Raw genomic sequence first — 21,616 nt, forward strand, 5'->3', positions numbered from 1 at the left:
AGGGTTTTGATAGTAAGCAGAAAACAAAAAGAAGTCAAATTGTGTGATTAAAAATGATATATACATAGAGTTTAAATATTTTGACCTATGCTTTTATATCATCTTCATGCTAAGGGAACAGCTGACCAAGTTAGACAATCAAAACAACTTCTGTTTATTTTCTGGGCTGCTACGTGTCTGGTTACTCTTTCAAATTATTCTGTGGCCTCTCAATCTCTAACCTTCCTTTTCTTTTTCCAGGATATATTTAAGCATCCTGACTCCAGAGATTTTTCTCTTGAAATGGAGCTAAAATCTGCCAAAGAAGACCAGAGACATCCATATGGCTTACTGAAAATGTCAATATTAGGACCTTTGAAATGCTTGATTTTCTCTTGAAATTGGGTGTTTACTTTCAAAAGCCCAGGCTAGCTCTAGGCTTAATCTGACTTAATACATCCTGGGCCCAATTCAATCCTTGGACTGATTCAAAATTCATGGAAGGGGCTTCCCTGGTGGCGCAGTGGTTGAGAGTCTGCCTGCCGATGCAGGGGACACAGGTTCGTGCCCCGGTCCGGGAAGATCCCACATGCCGCGTAGCGGCTGGGCCTGTGAGCCATGGCCGCTGAGCCTGGACCCGCAATGGGAGAGGCCACAACAGTGAGAGGCCCGCGTACTGCAAAAAAAAAAAAAAAAAAAAAAAATTCATGGAAGACAGTGGCTCCTTGAAAATTCTGCTGGTAAAAGATAATGAACACTAAATAGGAGCTTCCCTGATACATAAAATATGTTTATGAGCACAGAGGATGGAAAGGTTAAGTAAAGACTTGGCAAAAATGGTTCTCTCTTTAGAATCTGGAAGTATTTCCAATCAGACCAAAGGCAAATTCTGTACCTCACAGCAACCTTCACTGTCTAGGTTGAATTATTTGTTCAAAATCGTCCCTCGCCTCCTGGCCCTCGTGACTCTTTACTGAGTTTGGACTTGGTCACGCAACTTGCTTTGGCCAACAGAATGTGAGCTGATGTGCTCAAGAAGATGCTTTAACTGTGTGTGTAAGTCAGTTCCACTCTCCTTGAGCTTCAGCCCTCCACTACAATAACAATATCCCCCTCCTTCTTCCTGGATCTCTGAATGCAGGACAGATGGACTGCAACTGAGTCAAATTAATCCAGCTATGCTCAATACACCCACAGCCAACCCAGATCCCTCAGGCGACAAGGGCAGAGGATAAAGATGAGCTGCTATAAGCTACTAAGATTTTGGAACTGTTGCCATAGCAGAAGTTGGCTAATACACCCTCTGTTTGATGTCCTTTTGGCCAAGAATTTTCATAGAGTTTTTCCCTCAAATCCCACTGTATAACAATATTGCTTCTAGTACAAAGGAGACCACATTTCCTACTCAGATACATAATAATCCACTAGAACACTGGTTATCATTTTTAATTTAGTAGTTGAATCATTTGGTTTAAAAAATTTTTTTCAAAGAAAATCTTACAGTGTCACCATTATATATAGGTAGAACTAGTCTAACTACGTGAGGAAAATGAATCCCACCCTACTCCTCAGTTATAAATCCACTTCTCAAGAACGAAGCCTTCCATCAATCACTTCACACCTCACTTCAATCAACCACAGAATGCTGAATGGCTACAATGTAATACTAAATTCTCAGGATGATATAACGTCCTCGGCACTATTATTAAACCCATTACACGGATGAATAGTGAGAATCAGAGAAGTAACTTAATTATGATTTCTCAGGTAGAATGGAAGGGTCGAGCCACACTCAAAGCTAGAACTTCTGGCTTCTATAGATGTATGTTATTTCTAGCAGTACACTCCATAGGGTGTGCTCCTTAAAACATACTATAAGTAAATGAGTGAATAAGTGACTGGCTGAATAAATGAGCAAATGAATAAAACTAAAGTTGCAAACAGTTTTGGAAACAATTAAAAGTTATTTCTGCAAGTTGTAAATCATATCTCGAGAGAGGAAAAAAAAAGAAATGCAAATCTTAATTCCTAAGGAAAAATAAAGTACTTGTCAACTCAAAAGAAGACACTCTGAACTAAACTCATCTTTCCTACTTAGACCTTAAAATGCTGAAGAAACTCAGCTTTTCAAAAACCACTTGCTTTTATGTGGGTACACCTGGCACCATGGTTTGCATCCCAAGCTACCGCTCTAGTGAAATTCTGCTTGGGACAAGCAAGGAATCCAAATATCAGGTCCTGGGGATCAAGCACATACAGTAAAAGACAGAAATCTCAAGACCACAGTCCAGTGAATCTTGACACATGTACACACCTGGGCAGCCACCAATGTTTTGATTGACATACAAAACATTTCAGTTAATATCACCACTTCCTGGGTCAGAACTGACCATAGATAAAACCACTACCGTTACCTCCATCACCACTGGTTAGTTATGCCTTTTAGAAAACTTTATATAAATGGAATCGTATCATATGTATTTTCCTGTGTTTGGTTTCTTTCACCCAATATCATGTCTATGAGATTCATCCATCTCGGTGATACTTTGGCATCTTATGAATAAGCTGTTACCCAACCACCTTTCAGAGAGTTGTCTTAGCATCCACTGAAGACTCATCTGCATCAAAATACTATTCTTTTTAATCCAACTGGTTTGTCAACCTAAGTCCATATATCTGTGAGTGCCAGAGTCAAGATAAATATTGACCAAGGATGCTTTTACTGTTCCCACCTGCATACTGCTTTTTATTAAAGTAATCTGGAAACACAGGTCATGAATATTACTAGAATCACTATGATTACTCATTTATTTCAAAAATGTGGACTACTGCATTTAATCAGGTGAGCAAGTTTACGTAGAATTTACTGCACGTTTAGTTGATAGAGGTGCCCACCATACACCCTTTATGCATTTGGACAGCCTCATCCTCAGTTTTTAATTTACATTTGTCAGTAGGTGAGCTGGTGTACACAACTGGGTAGCTTACTCAAGAAGGGAACCAAGCCATTTGGGACCTGACCCCATCATCAGTCTCTTTACAGGCATTCCAGAAGGACAGCCAGCTAGCTGTTATCACAACTGCAAGTTCTAACTGTAGTTACTTCGAATCTGAAGAAAATCATGCACAGGTGAATATGGTGGTCCATTGAGGTTACACTTCTAGAGCCTGTTGAGAAGGGATGCTGGCGATTCTTTGTTTCTCAAAGCTTTTGGTGGCATTTGCAGAGCACCTTATGGGGGACTTCCAATCATCCCCTTGCACTGAAGCCTCCTCCCTTCAACAGAGACTCCAGGCAGATGGAGAAGGCGGTCCAACTCGCCTTTCCTGCGCCAATGCAGAAAATGACAGAAGGCTACCTTGTTGGTGGTGTGCGTTTCTGGCTCTAGCGTGTGATTACATTGGATGGCACTGCCTGAAAATCGGTCTGAACAAACTTTGATTCACTCTTCTCAAGATAGCGCCCGACCACGTGTATTCCTCCCACACACTCTGTGCTCCTCTAAGAGAAATGGATCTCTTTCCAATAGCTGGAGGAAATAAAAAGCTGCACGCTGAAGTCTCCACCTAGCTCCCACTTACCTACTGGACAGTTCTTTGGGACTTTCAGAATGTTCCTCCAAATACTTCTCTGCACACACAACCTATTGTGACGCTAGAGGTCATTATATTGAAGAGACACAACTCTAGTGAAACAAAGGCAGTGCACAATTTACTGTTTTCCTTATCTTAAAAGCCCAACTGAAATCCCTCTCATTTCTGTGGTCTTTTCAGTCCCGCCAAGCAAGAACACTTGGGCTTGCTCTTCCTTTGCCCGGAGACACTCTTCCTCTATAGGAAGAGGCCTCACTCCTGCCTTCTTCAGCGACTCACACAACATCTTCTCCTGATGACTGTATTTAAAATTGTAGGGGCTTCCCTGGTGGCGCAGTGGTTAAGAATCTTCCTGCCAATGCAGGGGACACGGGTTCGAGCCCTGGTCCGGGAAGATCCCACATGCTGCGGAGCAACTAAGCCCGAGCGCCACAACTACTGAGCCCGCGTGCCACAACTACCAAAGCCCGCACGCCTAGAGCCCATGCTCCGCAGCAAGAGAAGCCACCGCAATGAGAAGCCTGCACGCAGCAACGAAGACCCAACACAACGAAAAATAAATTAATTAATTTTATTTTAATTTAATTTTAAAATAAATAAAATTGCAACACTCTCATTCCACATGCCTGTCCCTTTTCCCTGCTTTCATTTCCTCCTTAGCATGTATCAGTCATGCCGACACACTATATATTATACTTTTCCTTTATGCTGGAGTCGAAGCAGGGAGTCCCCTGCTTTGTTCTCTGCTGGATCTCCAGTGACCCTCAACACGCACACGTTAAACGAAAGCCCCACTTCCCAATCACCATCCCCATCGTAAAGACAAGGAGACTGAGGCGCGATGATGTTGTTACCCTGCCAGGGGCTGGACAATTCCTGACCAGTGACAGAGGCAGGATTTGACTCCAAGCAGGCAGACTCTGAATTACATGCCAGATCTTGGGTTCTAAGCCCTTCCTATGGATTATGTTATTGGACTTTTCACATCCTTTCTCACTATGATATTATTCCCATGGTACACAGAAGAGTGTCGAGGTCTACAAAGGTGAATTTGCTCACTCAGCAGGCAAACAGCAGAGCTGGGATTCAAACACAGATGATCCAACGACTCTTTACTAAACCGCTAACTGCCACCAAATGAACATACAGCAACGAATCAGAGAGGCCATCATTCCTGAGTCAGGCCTGGTTATTCCTAAGGTGGGTCGTGAAGGATGACGGGAAGTTTATGAGGCAGAGAAAGGAAAGATGAATTTCCAGACCAAACAGAGCCTACACATGCACAATCGCGAAATTGCAGTTTGGTACATAAAAACCTGGGGAAGAGCGGCGGCGAGGCGGGCAGCAGTGGGCAACAGACAAAGCGTGGAGCGGGAGCCGCCGGACTGGGGCTACATCCGAACAGGCCCCGTGTGATGCCGTCAGGAGTTCACTGTGACTCAGGAAGTCTGCAGAGCATACACTAAGAGGTTTAAAGCAAACAAATGGAAGGTAACATCTACGCATTAGAAAGATTCTTCTACAGGCCAGCGGTTCTCAGTCTGGTGGAGATCTTGCACCTCCCTCCTTCCCAGGGGAAAAGATTTCACAAAGTCCAGAGATATTTTTGGTTGCCCAAACCGGGAGGTGCTACTGGCATCTAGTGGGTAGAGGCCAGAGATGCTGCTATACATCCTACAGTGAACAGGACTGCCCCACAGCCATAATGTTAACTAACAGCGCAGCGGGTGAAAACCCCATTACAGTAAAAGTAGAGAATGAACAAGGCCGATGAGAGTTCTATGCTCACAGAGTTGACGAGAATGGCGCCCTCTGGAGCTGAGCGGTGGACAGCTGGCTTGGCCATACATGGTGGACTTAACCATGGGGAAGGAAGGGAACATCATGACCAGAGGACAGAAATGAGGTCCAGAAAGGCCAGGAGGCAACCAGGTAATAGTTATGACTTTAGCGTAGGTTAGAGCGGGAGGAATGGGAAAACAGGGAGAGATTTAAGAACTACTTAATTATCATGCATTTCTTGTTTTCTAGTTTTCTGAGTATCAAAAATCCAAAGTACTATGACTCCCTCAAAGAAAAGAAATATTCAACACTCTCCTAAATTTCTGATAAGTCTTTAAGTATGCCGTGCAATTAGGAATTCCAAAAGAAGGACTGCCAAATCAATTTGTCTGTTTAAAGCCATATTCCAGATGCCTTATTCGTCATAAATGATAGTAGTCATTGAAATAAATGTTTAACAGCCAGCGATTAACAAAGTGGCCATACTTTAAAAGTTTAGTTTGCTACTGATATAGTTTTGCATTAACAACTTGGAGAACAATTACAAATTACACAGTTCAATTTTCTAAATGGATTATTTTGTAACTAGACAGAGAAACGGCTGACATTTTTTCTGGTGTTTCAAGGGAAGATTAATACAATCGGATTTTTAAAAGTACATTCCCTTGAGGAACTGGTATATTCCTGTCAGAATTATGCAAGTCGTCAGCATTGCGTGGGAATATTAAGTATGTTTCTGGTGTGCTGCGAAGTCAAAAGCCATTTAGGAAAACAAGGATTTGATTTCCAATTTTTCCCCTTCTTTTGCTGATGATAATTTACAGATAATGATTTATTTATGTTTACAGAGTGAAATGGAGACCGCTACCTAAAAGGCAATTTTTCCGTCTTGCTTTTGTAGGCTGTATCCTAATTATTTTTCCCCTTGTGGGACTGAATGAATTAAGTGAGCAATTCACGTTGTATATGCAAATTGTGAAGCTCTGCAGAAGCTTCAAATTATTTCATTCTAAAATAAATAAATAAAGCCATTATCCTACGGAAAATGAAGAGGCATAAATCCCTTTAACTTTTGTAGGTTGCCTTTGAAAATAAAAGTCAGGTAAAAGCAATCCATTTCTGGGTCCGTAATGTTTTCTCAAGTACAGGATTAATAAAATAATCCATTACATTATTATTATTGTTATTACATTATTATTATCTGTTGAAATTTTCAGAGCACTCTGAAAAGCTGTAATAAACATTTCCATTAAAATGTTGCAAGACTTCTTATAATGTGTTCCAAACTTTTTCATATTGTCTTTCCTAAAAAAAGTACCAGTGGGGGCTTCCCTGGTGGCGCAGTGGTTGAGAGTCCGCCTGCCGATGCAGGGGACACGGGTTCGTGCCCCGGTCCGGGAAGATCCCACATGCCGCGCAGCGGCTGGGCCCGTCAGCCATGGCCGCTGAGCCTGCGCGTCCGGAGCCTGTGCTCCGCAACGGGAGAGGCCGCAACAGTGAGAGGTCCGCGTACCACACACACACAAAAAAGTACCAATGGTTTTAATGCAGTGCCAGTAAGCAGGGACAAATGAGAAGAGACATCCCGAGTTCTAATCAAAAGTTGTCAGCATAAAACATTTCTATCCACAAGTCTCCCCTCGGGACCTGGAACACAGCAGTTTAAGCAAACATTTTATAAAAGATTTCTTAAGAAAGAACCAGTCTAGACAGTTATATCCCAGCCCCCATAGAGATGGTTTCATTCTTTCCAAAAATATCTATATGCCCTTGGTCACTTAAAATAAATTGGACTAGCGCCTGTCTGAGGTACAAATTTGGACTGTCTTCCCTGAAGAGTGGAGCTTTACTTGTACACATGAAATAATTTAAATAATCTGTTCATTGTGTCTTCCTTAAAAATAAAAAGCCACACACACACCAAAGTGTACTTACACTGAAAAGTCTGCATCTGAAATTTACAGAGAGAATGGAGTCTGGGGTGAAGGGCACTTCCCTAAGCTGTCCGTGGGTGTGGGATTTTGGATAATCTATCTGGAGACAACTTGGCAGTAGCTACAAAAATGTTAAAGGTACAGGATATTAGCTGACCATCTCACATTTAAGACTTTCCCTTCCAAAAAGATTAGCATGAGCATATAAAGACAGATGCACAAGGTTTTCACCACAATAGAATTTATATTAGTAAAAAATTATAAACCTTTTTGCCCATCAATTTGGGTATTTTTAAACAGATTGTGGTGTATCAATATTAAAGAGTAGTCTGGAGCTGTTAAACTAATGAGGTGCAGACACTACTTATTGACTTAGAATTATAATCAAAGCATGAGAGAAAGGGTGTAATTAATGTGACCATTTATTTTATCTCATAAACCAGAATATTTTGAATGTGAAAGAAGTTGTTACTAAAAGTTATATAAACACTACAGGATTATCAAAACATCCTGGGGAAATCTGGATTTATGGTCTCCTTAAACACAATATGCATAGTATGTAATGAATTACTCTATTTTTGCTTTAAAAATGTGATCTATATACGTGCGAGAATATGCTTCTATTTGTGTAGAGAGTGAAAAGAGTTTGAGGGATGCACATCAGCCTATTAGTATTTTTTTTTCTGAAGACAGGGACTAGGGGCAAAGGTAGGATTATTTTCTTTCATTTTACTTCATACACTTCAGAATTGTTTACATTTGTTACAAGGAAGATGCAGGATATTTACAATTTTTAAAAATGAGTGACAAGAAAAAAAGAAAAAGAAATCTGCAAAAAAGTATAAAATGAGGTAAGGGGATCTCTATCCTTTGTCAACACAACTTCTTGTGCAGTAACTTACTTGGTCAACAATATCCTGTAGTTTCTCCCACACCCAAAAACCATTTGACTAATTTTTTTACCAACTTGAGAAAACCCACCCTTTTCCTTTTGACATCATTTACAGAGCGCTTCTGTCTGTTCTTGGATTATAGTCAAGTGTTTCCACATAAACACAAATGTGAAATCACATAGATCAAGTCCTAGAGATACAGGCTTTTAAGAAATTCATGTAAGAAATACATAAGAATGGGGAGGGAAAAGCATTTATACATTCAATGAACTTTGTAGCTAAGTTTGTTTTTTTCTTATTCTTATTTTCCTATGTGCATATGTGTGTTTCTTGAGATAACTAAGTCAAACAAACTAATAGACCAGTGACAGACTAAACAGATTACATTTTCCTAAACCCTCAAAAACCTGAGTTTCTTTCCAAAATGCAAGGAAAGCTAATCATTTCAAATGATTAGTCTAATAATTGTGGGGTAGGAAAAAAACAATTTAAACTGGATGATTGTTTTATCAGATTATAGGCCAAAAATGACTGGTTTACACACAAGTATTTAATTCAAAAGGGCTTTAAATTTAATCCAAATTAAATGAAATAATCACATATAAACTTAGCAAACCATGTACAGGATATGGAGGTTGAACATTACAAAATGCTGATGAAAGAAGTTTTTAAAATTCAAATAAATGGAGTGACCATGTTTATGAACTGAAAGACTTGACACAGAAAAGATGTCAGTTCTCCCACAATTTGATCTATAGGCTTAATATAATTATTTTCAAAATTCTAACATGGGTTTTCTGTAAGCACAGACAAGCTTCATTTAAAATTTTATGGAAAGGCACTAAAATAGCTAAAACAACCTTTAGAAAAAGAATAAGTGGAAGCAATCATTCTACCCAGTATTAAAGATTAGTATATACTTACAGTAATCAAGAGAATACGATACACAGCTCAATGAGAAAGAAAAGAGAACCCAGATATAGACTTCTGCTAATATGCCCAAATGATTTTTGATAAATGTGCAAAAGTAATTCAGTGGGAAAAAATAAATATTTTTCTTTTAAAAACAAATTGTATTGGAACAATTGGGCAACCTTAGGTAAAAAGAATGAAACTCAACCTACGTCTCACATCTTATACAAAAATTAAACTCAAAATGAATCATGAACTTAAATATATAACTTAAAACTATAAAATTTTAGAAAAAGAAAATGTTCAGGATCCAGGGCTAGGCAAAGAGTTTTTAGACTTGACAGCAAAAGCATAATCCATAAAAGTAAAAGTTCAAATACTGGACCTCATTAGAATGAAAACTTTTGTTCTGCAAAAGATCCTGTTAAGAGGATAAAAGATAAGCTATGGAAAAGAAAATATTTGCAACCACATACCTGACAGAAGAGTAGAATCGAGACTACATAAAAAATCACCAAAACTCAATGGTTAAAAAAAAATCTATTAAAAATTGGTAAACATGTATGGAGAGATATTTCATAGAAAAAGACATACAGATGGCAATTAAGTGCATGAAATTATGTTCAACATCATTAGCCATTAGGGAATACAAATTAAAACCACAATGAGGTATCACTATCAGAATGACTAAAATAAAAATAGTGATACCACCAAATGCTGGTGAAGATGCAGAGACACTGGATCAGTCATTCATTGCTGGTAGGAATGTAAAATCCACAGCCACTCTGTTAAGACAGGTTAGCAATTTCTTATAAAAATAAACATGCCGCCACAATATGATCCAGTAGTTGCACTCTTGGGAGTTAATCCAAGAAAGATAAAAACTTTATCCATAATAATAAAAAATTAGAAACAACTAGTTCTTCAGTGGATGAATGTAAATAAACTGTGGTACTCCATACTATGGAACATTGCTTAACAATAAACAGGGACAGAATATTGAAACACACAACACAACAACTTGGATGACTCTCAAGGGGATGACATGGCTCACAGCAGCACTATTGAAAATAGCCAAGACATGGAAGGAACTCAAGTGCCCATCAACAGACAACTGGATTAAGAAGATGGGGTGTGCATGTGTACACACACACACACACACACACACACACAGTGGAATATTGCACAGCCATAAAAAAGAATGAAATACTGCCATATGCAGCAACATGGATGAACCTAGAGAATATTATGCTTAGTGAAATAAGTCGGAGAAAGACAAATACGGTATGATATCACTTATATGTGGAATCTAAAAAAATAATACAAATGAATTTTTATGCAACATAGAAACAGACTCACAGATACAGAAAAGAAACTTGTGGTGACCAAAGGAGAGAGGAGAGAGGGGAGAGGGGAGGGACAAATTAGGGGTACGGGATTAACAGATACAAACTACTACATATAAAATAGATAAGCAAGAAGGATATAGCACAGGGAATTACACCCATTATCTTGTAATAACCTATAATGGAGTAGAATCTGCAAAAATGCTCAATCACTTTTTAGATTCCACATATAAGTGATATCATATTTGTCTTTATCTGACTTACTTCACTCAGTATGACAGTCTCTAGGTCCATCCATGTCACTGCAAATGACATTATTTCATTCTTTCTTATGGCTAAGTAATATTCCATTGTATATATGTGCCACATCTTCTTTATCCATTCCTCCATCGATGGACGTTTAGATTACTTCTATGTCCTGGCTATTGTAAATAGTACTGCAATGAACATTGTGGTGCATGTATCTTTTCGAATTATGGTTTTCTCCGGATATATGCCCAAGAGTCGGATTGCTGGATCTCATATGGTAGCTTTATTTTTAGTTTCTTAAGGAACCTCCATACTGTTCTCCATAGTGGCTGTATCAATTTACATTCCCACCAAGAGTGCAAGAGGGTTCCCTTTTCTCCACACCCTCTCTAGCATTTATTATCTGTAGATTTTTTGATGTGGCCATTCTGACCTGTTTGAGGTGATACCTTATTGTAGTTTTGATTTGCATTTCTCTAATAATTAGTGATGTTGAGCATCTTTTCATGTGCTTTCTGCCCACCTGTATGTCTTCTTTGGAGGAATGTCTATTAAGATCTTCTGCCCATGTTTTGATCGGGTTGTTTGTTTTTTTGATATTGAGCTGCATGAGATGTTTGTATATTTTGGAGATTAATCCCTTGTCAGTCGCTTTGTTTGCAAATATTTTCTCGCATTCTGTGGACTGTCTTTTCGGTTTTTTTATGGTTTCCTTTGCTGTGCAAAAGCTTTTAAGTTTAATTAGGTCCCATTTGTTTATTTTTGTTTTTATCTTCATTACTCTAGGAGGTGGATCAAAAAAGATACTGCTGGGCTTCCCTGGTGGCGCAGTGGTTGAGAGTCCGCTTGCCGATGAAGGGGACACGGGTTCGTGCCCTGGTGCGGGAAGATCCCACATGCCGCGGAGCGGCTGGGTCCGTGAGCCATGGCCGCTAAGTCTGCGCGTCCGGAGCCTGTGCTCCGCAATGGGAGAGGCCACAGCAGTGAGAGGCCCGCGTACCGCAAAAAAAAAAAAAAAAGATATTGCTGTGCTTAATGTCAGAGAGTGTTCTGCCTATATTTTCTTTTTTTTTTTTTCTGCCTATATTTTCGTCTAAGAGTTTTATAGGGGGAAAGGGGGCAGCAAGGATAAATTGGGAGACTGGGACTGACATATATACACTACTATATATAAAATAGATAACTAATAAGGACCTACAGTACAGCACAGGGAACTCTACTCAATACTCTGTAATGGCCTACATGGGAAAAGAATCTAAAAAGAGTGGATATATGGTACATGTATAACTGAATCACTGTGCTGTACAGCAGAAACTAACACAACATTGTAAATCAACTATACTCCAATAAAAATTAATTGAAAAAAAAACGGAATCACTATGCTGTACACCTGAAACTAACATAATATGTGTATATCCACTTTACTTAAATAAATAAAGTGAGGTTAGCTGAAAAAGGAAAAAAGAGAGAGAAAGAAAAGAAAAAAAGGGAAAAGAGAAAGTAGGTTTACCGAGCCCAGGGTCAGCATACTTCCCACCACACTAACTGCCTTGGTCTCAAAAACAACAGACAATCGTCTCTCCACTTAGATTTCTTCCCAGTTGTTATTCACCTCAAAAAAGTAAAAGTGGGCACAGAAATTCTCAACCCCCTTCTGCTTGGTGTAAGCAACTTTGATTTGCTGAGTGAAAACAATAAACTTGTGTTTCACAAGAAGGTCAGGAAGTCGCTGGAATCCTTTGTCTCAAACTTAGACAGTGATGTATGTCAATTATCTCTCAATAAAACTGGAAAGAAATCAATGAAAAATAAAGTCACTGGAGTCTTAATATCGTTGCAATTACAGTTAATCAAATTCACAGCCGTCTCTGACAGCTGTGGGTGCTTGAGGGGTGCTTCGCAGAAGAAGACATGAAAAATGAATGGTTCTGTATGTGCATTATTCATATATTTATTTTCCAATTTTTTATGTGAGCACCTTTAGCTCCCTTGTCAGTGAGGAAAGCACCAAGTTTTAAAATTCTGCAGACAATTTCTTGCTTTAAAAACTTCTAAAACGAATCACATACATAAAGCTGGCATTTTTTCCATAATAATATCTTTAAAAGTGAAACAAAAGAAGCTCTATATTCCCATAAATGCTACAGACGTCCTACAGGAGAGATATGGGTGTATATGCCACATCATCTATGTGTTGATCAAACAGCATAATATACAGTTCTTCAATTCTTTTGGAAATTGCTTTATTTGTGTTCAAATGAACTCTGAAATCTGTTCACGGTGTGCTACTTATCACCCTACTATTAACAAGATTCATAAATTACACAGAATTTAGATAAAAAATGCACATCTCAGAGTTACTCCAGCTTTTTATATGTCCCCGAGAGATTAATACTAAACGTATGAGGCCTGAAAGAGTAAGGACGATGAATTGGCTACAGGAACTCATCAAGGGCCTGGAGGCTTAGCGTAGATAATTCTTCCGTTCTAATGCTTTGAGCTTTGGTTAATGACTATTATAGATGAAAGAGAATGTGGCTTATCACATTCCCCAAAGATCTGCATATTAAATTCCAAAGCCAGCAGGTAGAAGTCTGGGAAATAGGGCAAGTTTGTCGTCAATCTCCCCTTACTTGTTTCACATTCAAGGGGAATCTTTTCAATCCACTTTGGTTTTACATTTGAGTCTGTCCTCATAAAACTTCCCAATCCTGGCTTTCTGTGCTCCCATCCCCACACACCCCATTTCCTCCAAATCAAAATTCCTTTTCCTGGTTTCAGATTTCTCAAGATTTTCTGATAAGCTAAATAAAAGTGTGACACAAAGACATCTACATGTATTCCATGTCCTCTGTCGATTATATCCATAGCTTTTCAATCAATAGTTTAAAAAGTGTCTGCTATGGGTTAGGCCCTGATAAGGAGTAGAAGCAGACTTACGCCCCCACCAAAAATATCTCTGCCCTTGTGGAGCTTATTTTTGGTGGTATTGTAGTAAAGACAATAAGAAACAATCGAGTAGATATGTATGTAGTGATAAATGCTAAAGAGAAAAACAAAGGGAGATGGAGAGGGAGGGGGTCCAAGGATTCCATTTTAAATAATGGGGGCAGGCGATGGCCTCACGTAGAGGAGGCATTTGAACAATGACCCGAACAAAGTAAGGACGTGAGCTTTGAGGATATTTGCTGGGAGAGCCAAAGCAAAGGGAAGAGCAAGTTTGAAGGTAGGAATGTGCTTGGCCTGTCCTGCGGAGAGTGAGGAGCCCAGGGCACCTGTCACAGAATAAAGTTGGATTGGGGAAACCGTGCAGCTGAAGTTAAACAGGCGACAGGCAGTCACATGAGTGATGTGTAGGTCATTTTAAGGACTTGGCCGAGGGTTCCGAGCTAGAGTTTCAGGATGTTATATAAGTGTTTGGAATAGACTTCAGAGGGCTGGGAATTAGGCAGCCTGGTGGCTTCGACCACAGCAGTAGCAACAGAGGTTGTAAGAAACATTCAGAGTCTCTCTGCAGATTGAACACAGAGCCAACACCATCTGCTGATGGATTGGATTTGGGGAGTTCCTATAAAATACTCCTCACCTGTCCTCTTTTTTCTCTTAGGAACATATAGGTCTGTAAGCAAAATATAGCCTATTTATTCTTCTGCATTCAGAAAGGTTGGTATAGGGGATTGTGAAGAATCAGATATTTCTGGAAATATATGCAGCTCTACGAAAACAAGGAAGCACTGATCGACATCAGTGGCCACACACAGTGAGCAAAGAGAACGAGTCTGACGGTACCCTAGTCCATTCAGGCTGTTGTAACAAGTCACCACAGGCTGGGTGGCTGAAAAACAACAGAAATTTATTTCTCAGTGTTCTGGAGTCTGGGAAGACCAAGGTAGAGGCACCGGCAGATTCAGTGTCTGGTGAGGACTTGCTTCCTGGTTCATAGATTCTGTGTCCTCAGCTGGCGGAAGGGAGGAGGGAGCTCTCCCGGGTCTCTTTGATAAAAGCACTAATTTCATTCGCAAGGGCTCCACTCTCATGACCAAATCACCTCCCAAAGGTCCCACCTCCACATACCATCACGACTGGGGATTAGGTTTCAACACAGGAATTTGGGTGGTTGGGACACAAGCACACAACCCAGAGCAAATGGAGACTGTAAAGTTACAGACTGGCTGGGATTCTCAAGAGAAGAACTGATGTATAACCACAAGTTCTGGCTGCCTAGGGGTGAAGCCTTTGGATGACCTTGTTAATTATAGGGTGAAGGCAATGAAGAATCAATGATTTTCAACCACAGCGGAAAGTCTAGTCACCAGGATGTGATGGACCTGAGAGGTGGAGGAGAGGAATCAGTGCCAGGTAAGGGAAGGAGAAAGGAAGCAACTCTGTCCTTGTCCTAGAGATAAACCCAACACCCCTGTGGGCATCTTGACCTCCGTTTTAAGGCAAGACCTCTCAAATTAAAATGAAGCACGTCATTCCTATATCATTGTTCGCCATCTTGTTACAAGAACAGACACTGGGTATGCACGGGATAAGTGGGACATATTACATCTGGTTCAAAATGACTGGACATCAATAGTTTCAGGTGTCATAGAAATGGAGAGACTGGCTCAAGATTATTTTCAAGGGTTCAAAGTTATGCTCTCCCTGGCTTCCTGGATCACTGCTCCTAAATAATAGATTCGCAACAACTCCTTCCTGAGGACAAAAAAAATTTTATTTGAATAGTGGTAATATCTGGCATATGGAGGATAAACAGTAGAGGAAATCTAGACTCATACAGAAGTGTACTTGGATTCTCCTTTGGAGAGAAGGAAGGCTGGAAATGGGGCTGACCTTGGAAGGTAGAACTTCGCTATGAAATAGTGGGGAAATGAAGCACATGGAAGATGCTACTCTTGACTCCTTTTCCTACTTATCTCAAAAGTCTTGCTCTGTGCTTTTCCTTCCCTTATGTCTATATAGATGCACCTTTAAAGCATAGCATACACTTTATGTCTCTAAGCTGAGAAGGAATACAGCTTGTTCTACTGCTTTTCATTATTGTATAAACCAAGGTGTCAACACAGGCCCTTAGTAAGATGTTGGAAAGTCACCACTTTTGGAGAATTTGCACAAAAGGGAAGGTTATTCACTTTCCCTCACCTGGCTAAATTTCTGTGCTACTGGATCCACCTCTTCCAGCTTCTTCCCCTCCCTCCTCACCCCACATTCCAAGCACTGACTGAGGATCTATTCTGTATCAGGCACTGTGATAGACATAATGAGATCCAATCCCGACCCTCCAGGGGCTTCAATGTTGGGAGAAGGGCCTACCACGCAATTGAAAATTTACAAAACATGGTGATTTCTACAGTAGAGATTGGAAAAACAGCAACAAATAGTAGGACACCAGAAGAGCGACTTCACATCAGTCAGTTATTTTAAACAATGAGCAAGTAGATATTATTTTAGAGATGTTTTGTCCTTGGAAAAAGTATCATTTGTACCTTTGTTAAAAAAGCAAGACAAGTTTTCAGACTCAATGAACTTGAGTTCCTTAGTTATGAACAGATTTCTGGAAAGCTACAACAATCGAGTCTTACCTTATGATAACACCTAAAATATGCAGCACGTTCATCGGAAAATTTCTCCAGTCTTTTTGGACCTTTGCTTGAAGCTTTCTTGAATACTAACCAACATCGTTGATAAATCTGCAAGGAAATACAAAGGCAGCACTCAGCATCACTACTGACTCAGATATTACCGGCATTTACATTTAGATATTTTCTTTTTTGATGTTTTCACCTGTAAAATATTCATAAGCCATAAATGTGATGTTGCTTTGGGAAAATAAAATTTTAAAACCCCAAGCTGTTTCCACAATGGGTGTATTATGTCGTTCAGAAAATCACTGGAATCAAAAGAAAATAAGTATTTGGAGGCAAATTTCTTCATACTTTGACAATAACACCAGTAGACGAAACACTGCAGAAAAACTCCCAGAAATAAAAATCCCAAATCAGCGCAAATAATATAAGCATTTACGGCACACACTCTAATTTCAAAGGCCATTATATACGGAAATCATAGGTCTGATATATGCCAAAGACTTTAAGTCCTAGAAAGAGACAGTCCCTATGTGTCATGTGACATTCCTCATAACTGACGGTCAAGAGCTGGGCCAGACACTAGACTAGCTAATAAATGCTGAAGAACACCAACCAGATTCTCCCTCAGAAAATTCAACCCAGAGACTCAAAGATTATTGCCAGGTTAGGGTGCAGTCCAAGTTAATACTGTAAAAAGTTAATATTGTAAATTAAAGGAAAGAGAATTTCTGTTATTTCTTAAATATCCAAAGATATCAGTAAAATCATTAAAATCAATCTTATTGGCTTTCATCTTGCATAGTCACTGAACTTACCAAGGGTCATAAAAACATGGACAAAAGTGGAAAAGCAATGGAGGGAGGGTAGCCTTTTAAACAAACGGTGCTCAAATAACCGAATATCCATAGGGAATAAACAAACTCCTTAACCCAAAACACTCATACAAAACTTAACTGAGGAGGGAGGGAGACGCAAGAGGGAAGAGATATGGGAACATATGTATATGTATAACTGATTCACTTTGTTATAAAGCAGAAACTAACACACCATTGTAAAGCAATTATACCCCAATAAAGATGTTAAAAAAAAAATACAGCTATTCGAAAAATTAAATAAAAAAAAACTTAACTGAAAATGGACTTAAATATTTAAAAAACTATTAAAAGTTTAGGGGGAAAAAAGGAGGAAATGTTTGGGATCATGGTCTGAACAAAGAGTTCTTAGACCTCATACCAAAAGCACAATCCATAAAAGAAAACGTTGCCACATTGTACCTCATCAAAATTTAAAACTTTCGCTATGTGAAGAATTCTGCTAAGAGAATGAAAAGACAAGCTACAGACTGGGAAAAAAATATCTGCAAACCACATATCTGACAAAGGATTAGTATCTAGAATATATAGAGTCCTCATATCTCAATAGTAAAGAACCAAACAATCCAATTACAAAATGGAAAAAAGACAGACATTTCACCAAAGAGAATATACAGATGATCAAGAAGCACATGAGAAAATGTTCAACATCATTAAGGCTTCATGGAAATGTAAATTAAAACCACAGTGAAACAGCAGTACACACCTATCAGATTGATAAAAATAAATAAAAATAATAATAAATAAAATAATAATAAAATTATAAAAATAAAAATAATAAAATAATAAATAAAAAATAAAATAAATAATAATAATGAAATAAAAAATAATAATAATGCCACCAAATGTTGACAAGGATGCTGAGAAACTGGATCACATGTTGTAACACATTGCCGGTGGGAACGTAAAATGGTGCAGCTCTGAGACACAGTTTCTTAAAAAACTAAGTTTTTTAAGTACGGCAGTTTCTTAAAAAACTAAGCAAGCAACATAGGACTTACAGTTGCACTCTTAGGACTCTATGCCAGAGAAATGCAAACTTCCCACACACAGAAAAATGTGAACATGAATGTTCATAAGCAGCTGGATTTGTAACGGCGCAAAACTGGAAACAACCCATCTGTTCTCCAATGGGTAAATTGTTAAACAATTTGGGGAACATCCATGTCATAGAATACCACTCAGCTATAAAAACAATATGAATGCGTCTTCAGAGAATGATGCTGGGTGGGGGGAAAAAAGCCAAACCCAAAAGGTTACATACTGTATGAATGCATTAATAGCATTCTTGAAATGACAAAATTATAGAAATGGAAATTAGATTAGTGGTTATCAGGGGTTAGGGGTGTGTGAGAAGGGAGCAGAATGGAAGAGGGGCTGTCTATACAGGTAACATGAGGGATCCTGGCAGTGATGAAACTGTCCTGTATCTTGACTCTATGAATGTCATTATCTTGGTTATAATATTGCATTGTTGTTTCAAAGATGTTACCACTAGGGAAACTGGATAAATGGTATAGGATCTTTGTGTAATAGTTCTTACAACCAAATGTGAGTCTACAATTATCTTAAAACAAAATGCTTATAAATTTTTAACAAAAAATGTAAAAGATCTTAAAAATTACAGCCTCATCTAATAACAGTTACCTATTCTTTTGCTACCAGACCGAAGTCTAATTAACCACTAGACTACATAACTTTAGAAAGCCAAGTGGCAAGAGACATTGGTAAGAATTCAAACCCAAAATCCTTTTCAGGGTGGAGAGTCAGCCATGCAAATTAACATTTTCAGGGCTATGGTTGGCAAATAGAAGACTTACCAACATCTCGCTGATGTCTGAATAACAGATGAGATCACCAGCTCCCTTAAAACCTAACCACCAGAGAAAGGACTGTAATTACATCGGGAAAGACTGTCACCCTGATTGTTCAAATAAAGGATGTGGAAATTAGGTCTCTCACTGTCGTTCTATTATTGGCAAACCCTTTCTTCTGGACATGGCCCTGAAAATGTGTTAAAGACAGCACGCTAAGGTATGCAAGAAATATGCCTACTATGGGGAAAAAAAATATTTTCACCAAAGGGGATATTTTATATTTCCTAAGTATGCCTCAACTTTTAGACCCAATCTTGAATGACAGTATTTCTACTTAAAAAAAAAAAAAAAAAACTTATTCATTTTCTTCATTTCTTCTGTCTGAAGTCTATCGAACACAAGCTAAAGATTCCTCAATTTCAGCAGGCCTAGTGATGTCCATCTTTGATTCATCCATATTACACTTAGGGGATTTTTGTTTTTCTTTTGTTCTATTAAGTATCAATAGTAAGAGCAAAAGTGCAATGTTATCATCAAATAACTGCAAGAGTACTATTGTATAAATTCACATGCAATATTGCTTACAACTATTGGCTGGAAAGTCACCCCGGAACAGATTAAAACATGTTGGTTCATCAGGAGATAAGGAAAACCCCAAACCTTGGTTTATCAAAAGGGGGTTCAGTGATTCTCCGTGTTGGCCCAGCCTCACTCAAGACAATTGTTAATTATGCAGATTCCTAGAGATTAGCCAAGGTCGACTGCATCAAAACCTCTTGGGGTAGGGCCAGATTGGCTCTGTACCTTATTCCCCAGGGATTTTGTTTGTAATATGCAAACCAATGCCATGAATATTCATAAAGACTTTCAGACAACCCAGTGCTTCCCACGTGGGACGGACAACAAAGAGCCCTCCAACAAATGCTCCATCCAGGACGAGGGCCTCTGGGCTGTGTGGTTTCCAACAAGCGACGTGCAGTCGCTTTGGACGTGGAGCAGCGTGAGATGCTGTCCTGAGACACGGTGAAGGTGAACGTGAAATCTGCTGAACTACAGTAAGTTCCCCATTTCACCTGCCCTACACTCTCGGTCCCAAGAACAGAAGAGCCACCAAGTAACAGAGAATTAAAAACTTGTCCTCAATATTTCAAAACTGGTTAGAGGAGATGAAGCAGGAGGACTCACTGAACATGGGAACATGTGGAGACAAGTTGGAGTAACACTGACATGGTTAAAGGGGCCACAATTGGAGAATAATCTCATTTGCATAATAGCATAGGGCATTTTTTTTCTTAAATTAATTCATTCAACCATCTCCTTCATATTTCATATAACACATCCACTGACCATCTATAGTATTTTTGAGCTAACATTTTTCTTTCAATTGACTTGTTTTTAACTAAAAAATGTTTATCCCAACCATGAGAGCAAAGTGCAGTTTCAAACTGGACATGAGGAGTAGGGAATCCTAATTTTAACTATACTCTTAGAGAATCTAATGATGGAATAATTTTCATGTTGAAATATCTCACCCTCTCTGCAGCAGGGTTCCGCATTCTCGGCACAGCTGGCATTTTAGACAAGGTAATTTGGGGTAGTGGGAAGGGCAGGGCTGCTCCTCCAACTGGATGCCAGCAGCACACCCCTCCTACCCTGCTGACAACCGGAACTGTCTCCAGACTTTGCCAAATGTTCCCTGGGGGGCAAAGTCAGAACCACTGCTACAGGTGAGTGCACGCTGAGCCACAACTGCAGAGTTGAAGAATATGAGGTTATGGGAATATCTTCAAAGTCCTGGCTTTGGACAAGTCAATCCACACAAGCCACTGTCAAAGCTAAAACAGACAAGCACATCACACAGTTCTGACAACCTGAGTGGATGTACATGAGATTTAGCAGTTACATAGAAATCTCCTTCAGTGTGTATTTTCTTGGTGGTGGTGGTAGTTTTACTACACCTAATTTTCAGCCTTAAATTGTCATCAAACCATATATGATTTCTGTTATTTTTTCCATTGTCTTCCCTTTCTTTAAAACTTGAAATCCTTAATAACTAATTAGCTCTGGTTTCAAATCTCTGATATTTTTACTAGCTACTTTTCCTAACAAAGTCTAGTCTGGTAAATTCACCAAGGTATCCAGGGCCAAGGAAGAGCTGAAACAATTTAGAATTTGCTTGGAGTTTCTAATTTCATTAGCAGTCCATCACAATGTCTTGAACAACAGAGTCACAAACTAAACATCTATAGGACGTATCTTTTTTTTTTTTTTTTCTTTTTTGGCCATGCCACATGGCTTGTGGGATCTCAGTTCCCTGAGCAGGAAATTCCCTATAGGATGCATCTTATGAAGATAACACAAAGCAAATTTTGGTCACAAAATTTCTGTTAAGAGGAAAATTATATACTGCCTTTACATAAGCTCAAGAAAAGCAGAAAGCTTAAGATGTGACCATTTAGGACTTCACAGTCTAGTGCAAGTATCAGCAAACTTTTTTCTGTAAAGGGCCAGACAGTAAATATTTTAGCCTTTGAGGGTCACAGGCCCTTGTTGCAACTACTGAATTCTGCAGTGGTAGCATGAAAGCAGCCATAGGAGGATATATGTAAATGAAAGGTGCAGTTATCTTCCAATAGAACTTTAT

The 21,616-nt window shown here is 39.1% G+C and overlaps 1 protein-coding gene across 3 annotated transcripts in view; it reads right to left on the reverse strand.

Annotated features, from left to right (window-relative positions):
• The window catches only part of DOK5 (docking protein 5), a 141,813-nt gene that overhangs the window by 48,618 nt on the left and 71,579 nt on the right, over positions 1-21,616 (reverse strand). For all 3 annotated transcript variants that reach the window (XM_060032658.1, XM_060032657.1, XM_060032659.1), the window contains exon 2: positions 16,278-16,385. In XM_060032658.1, the coding sequence (XP_059888641.1) occupies positions 16,278-16,385 (108 nt within the window). The remainder of the gene's footprint in view (positions 1-16,277; positions 16,386-21,616) is intronic.

This window comes from Delphinus delphis, chromosome 15, assembly GCF_949987515.2.
Source record: "Delphinus delphis chromosome 15, mDelDel1.2, whole genome shotgun sequence".
Taxonomy (NCBI): domain Eukaryota; kingdom Metazoa; phylum Chordata; class Mammalia; order Artiodactyla; family Delphinidae; genus Delphinus; species Delphinus delphis.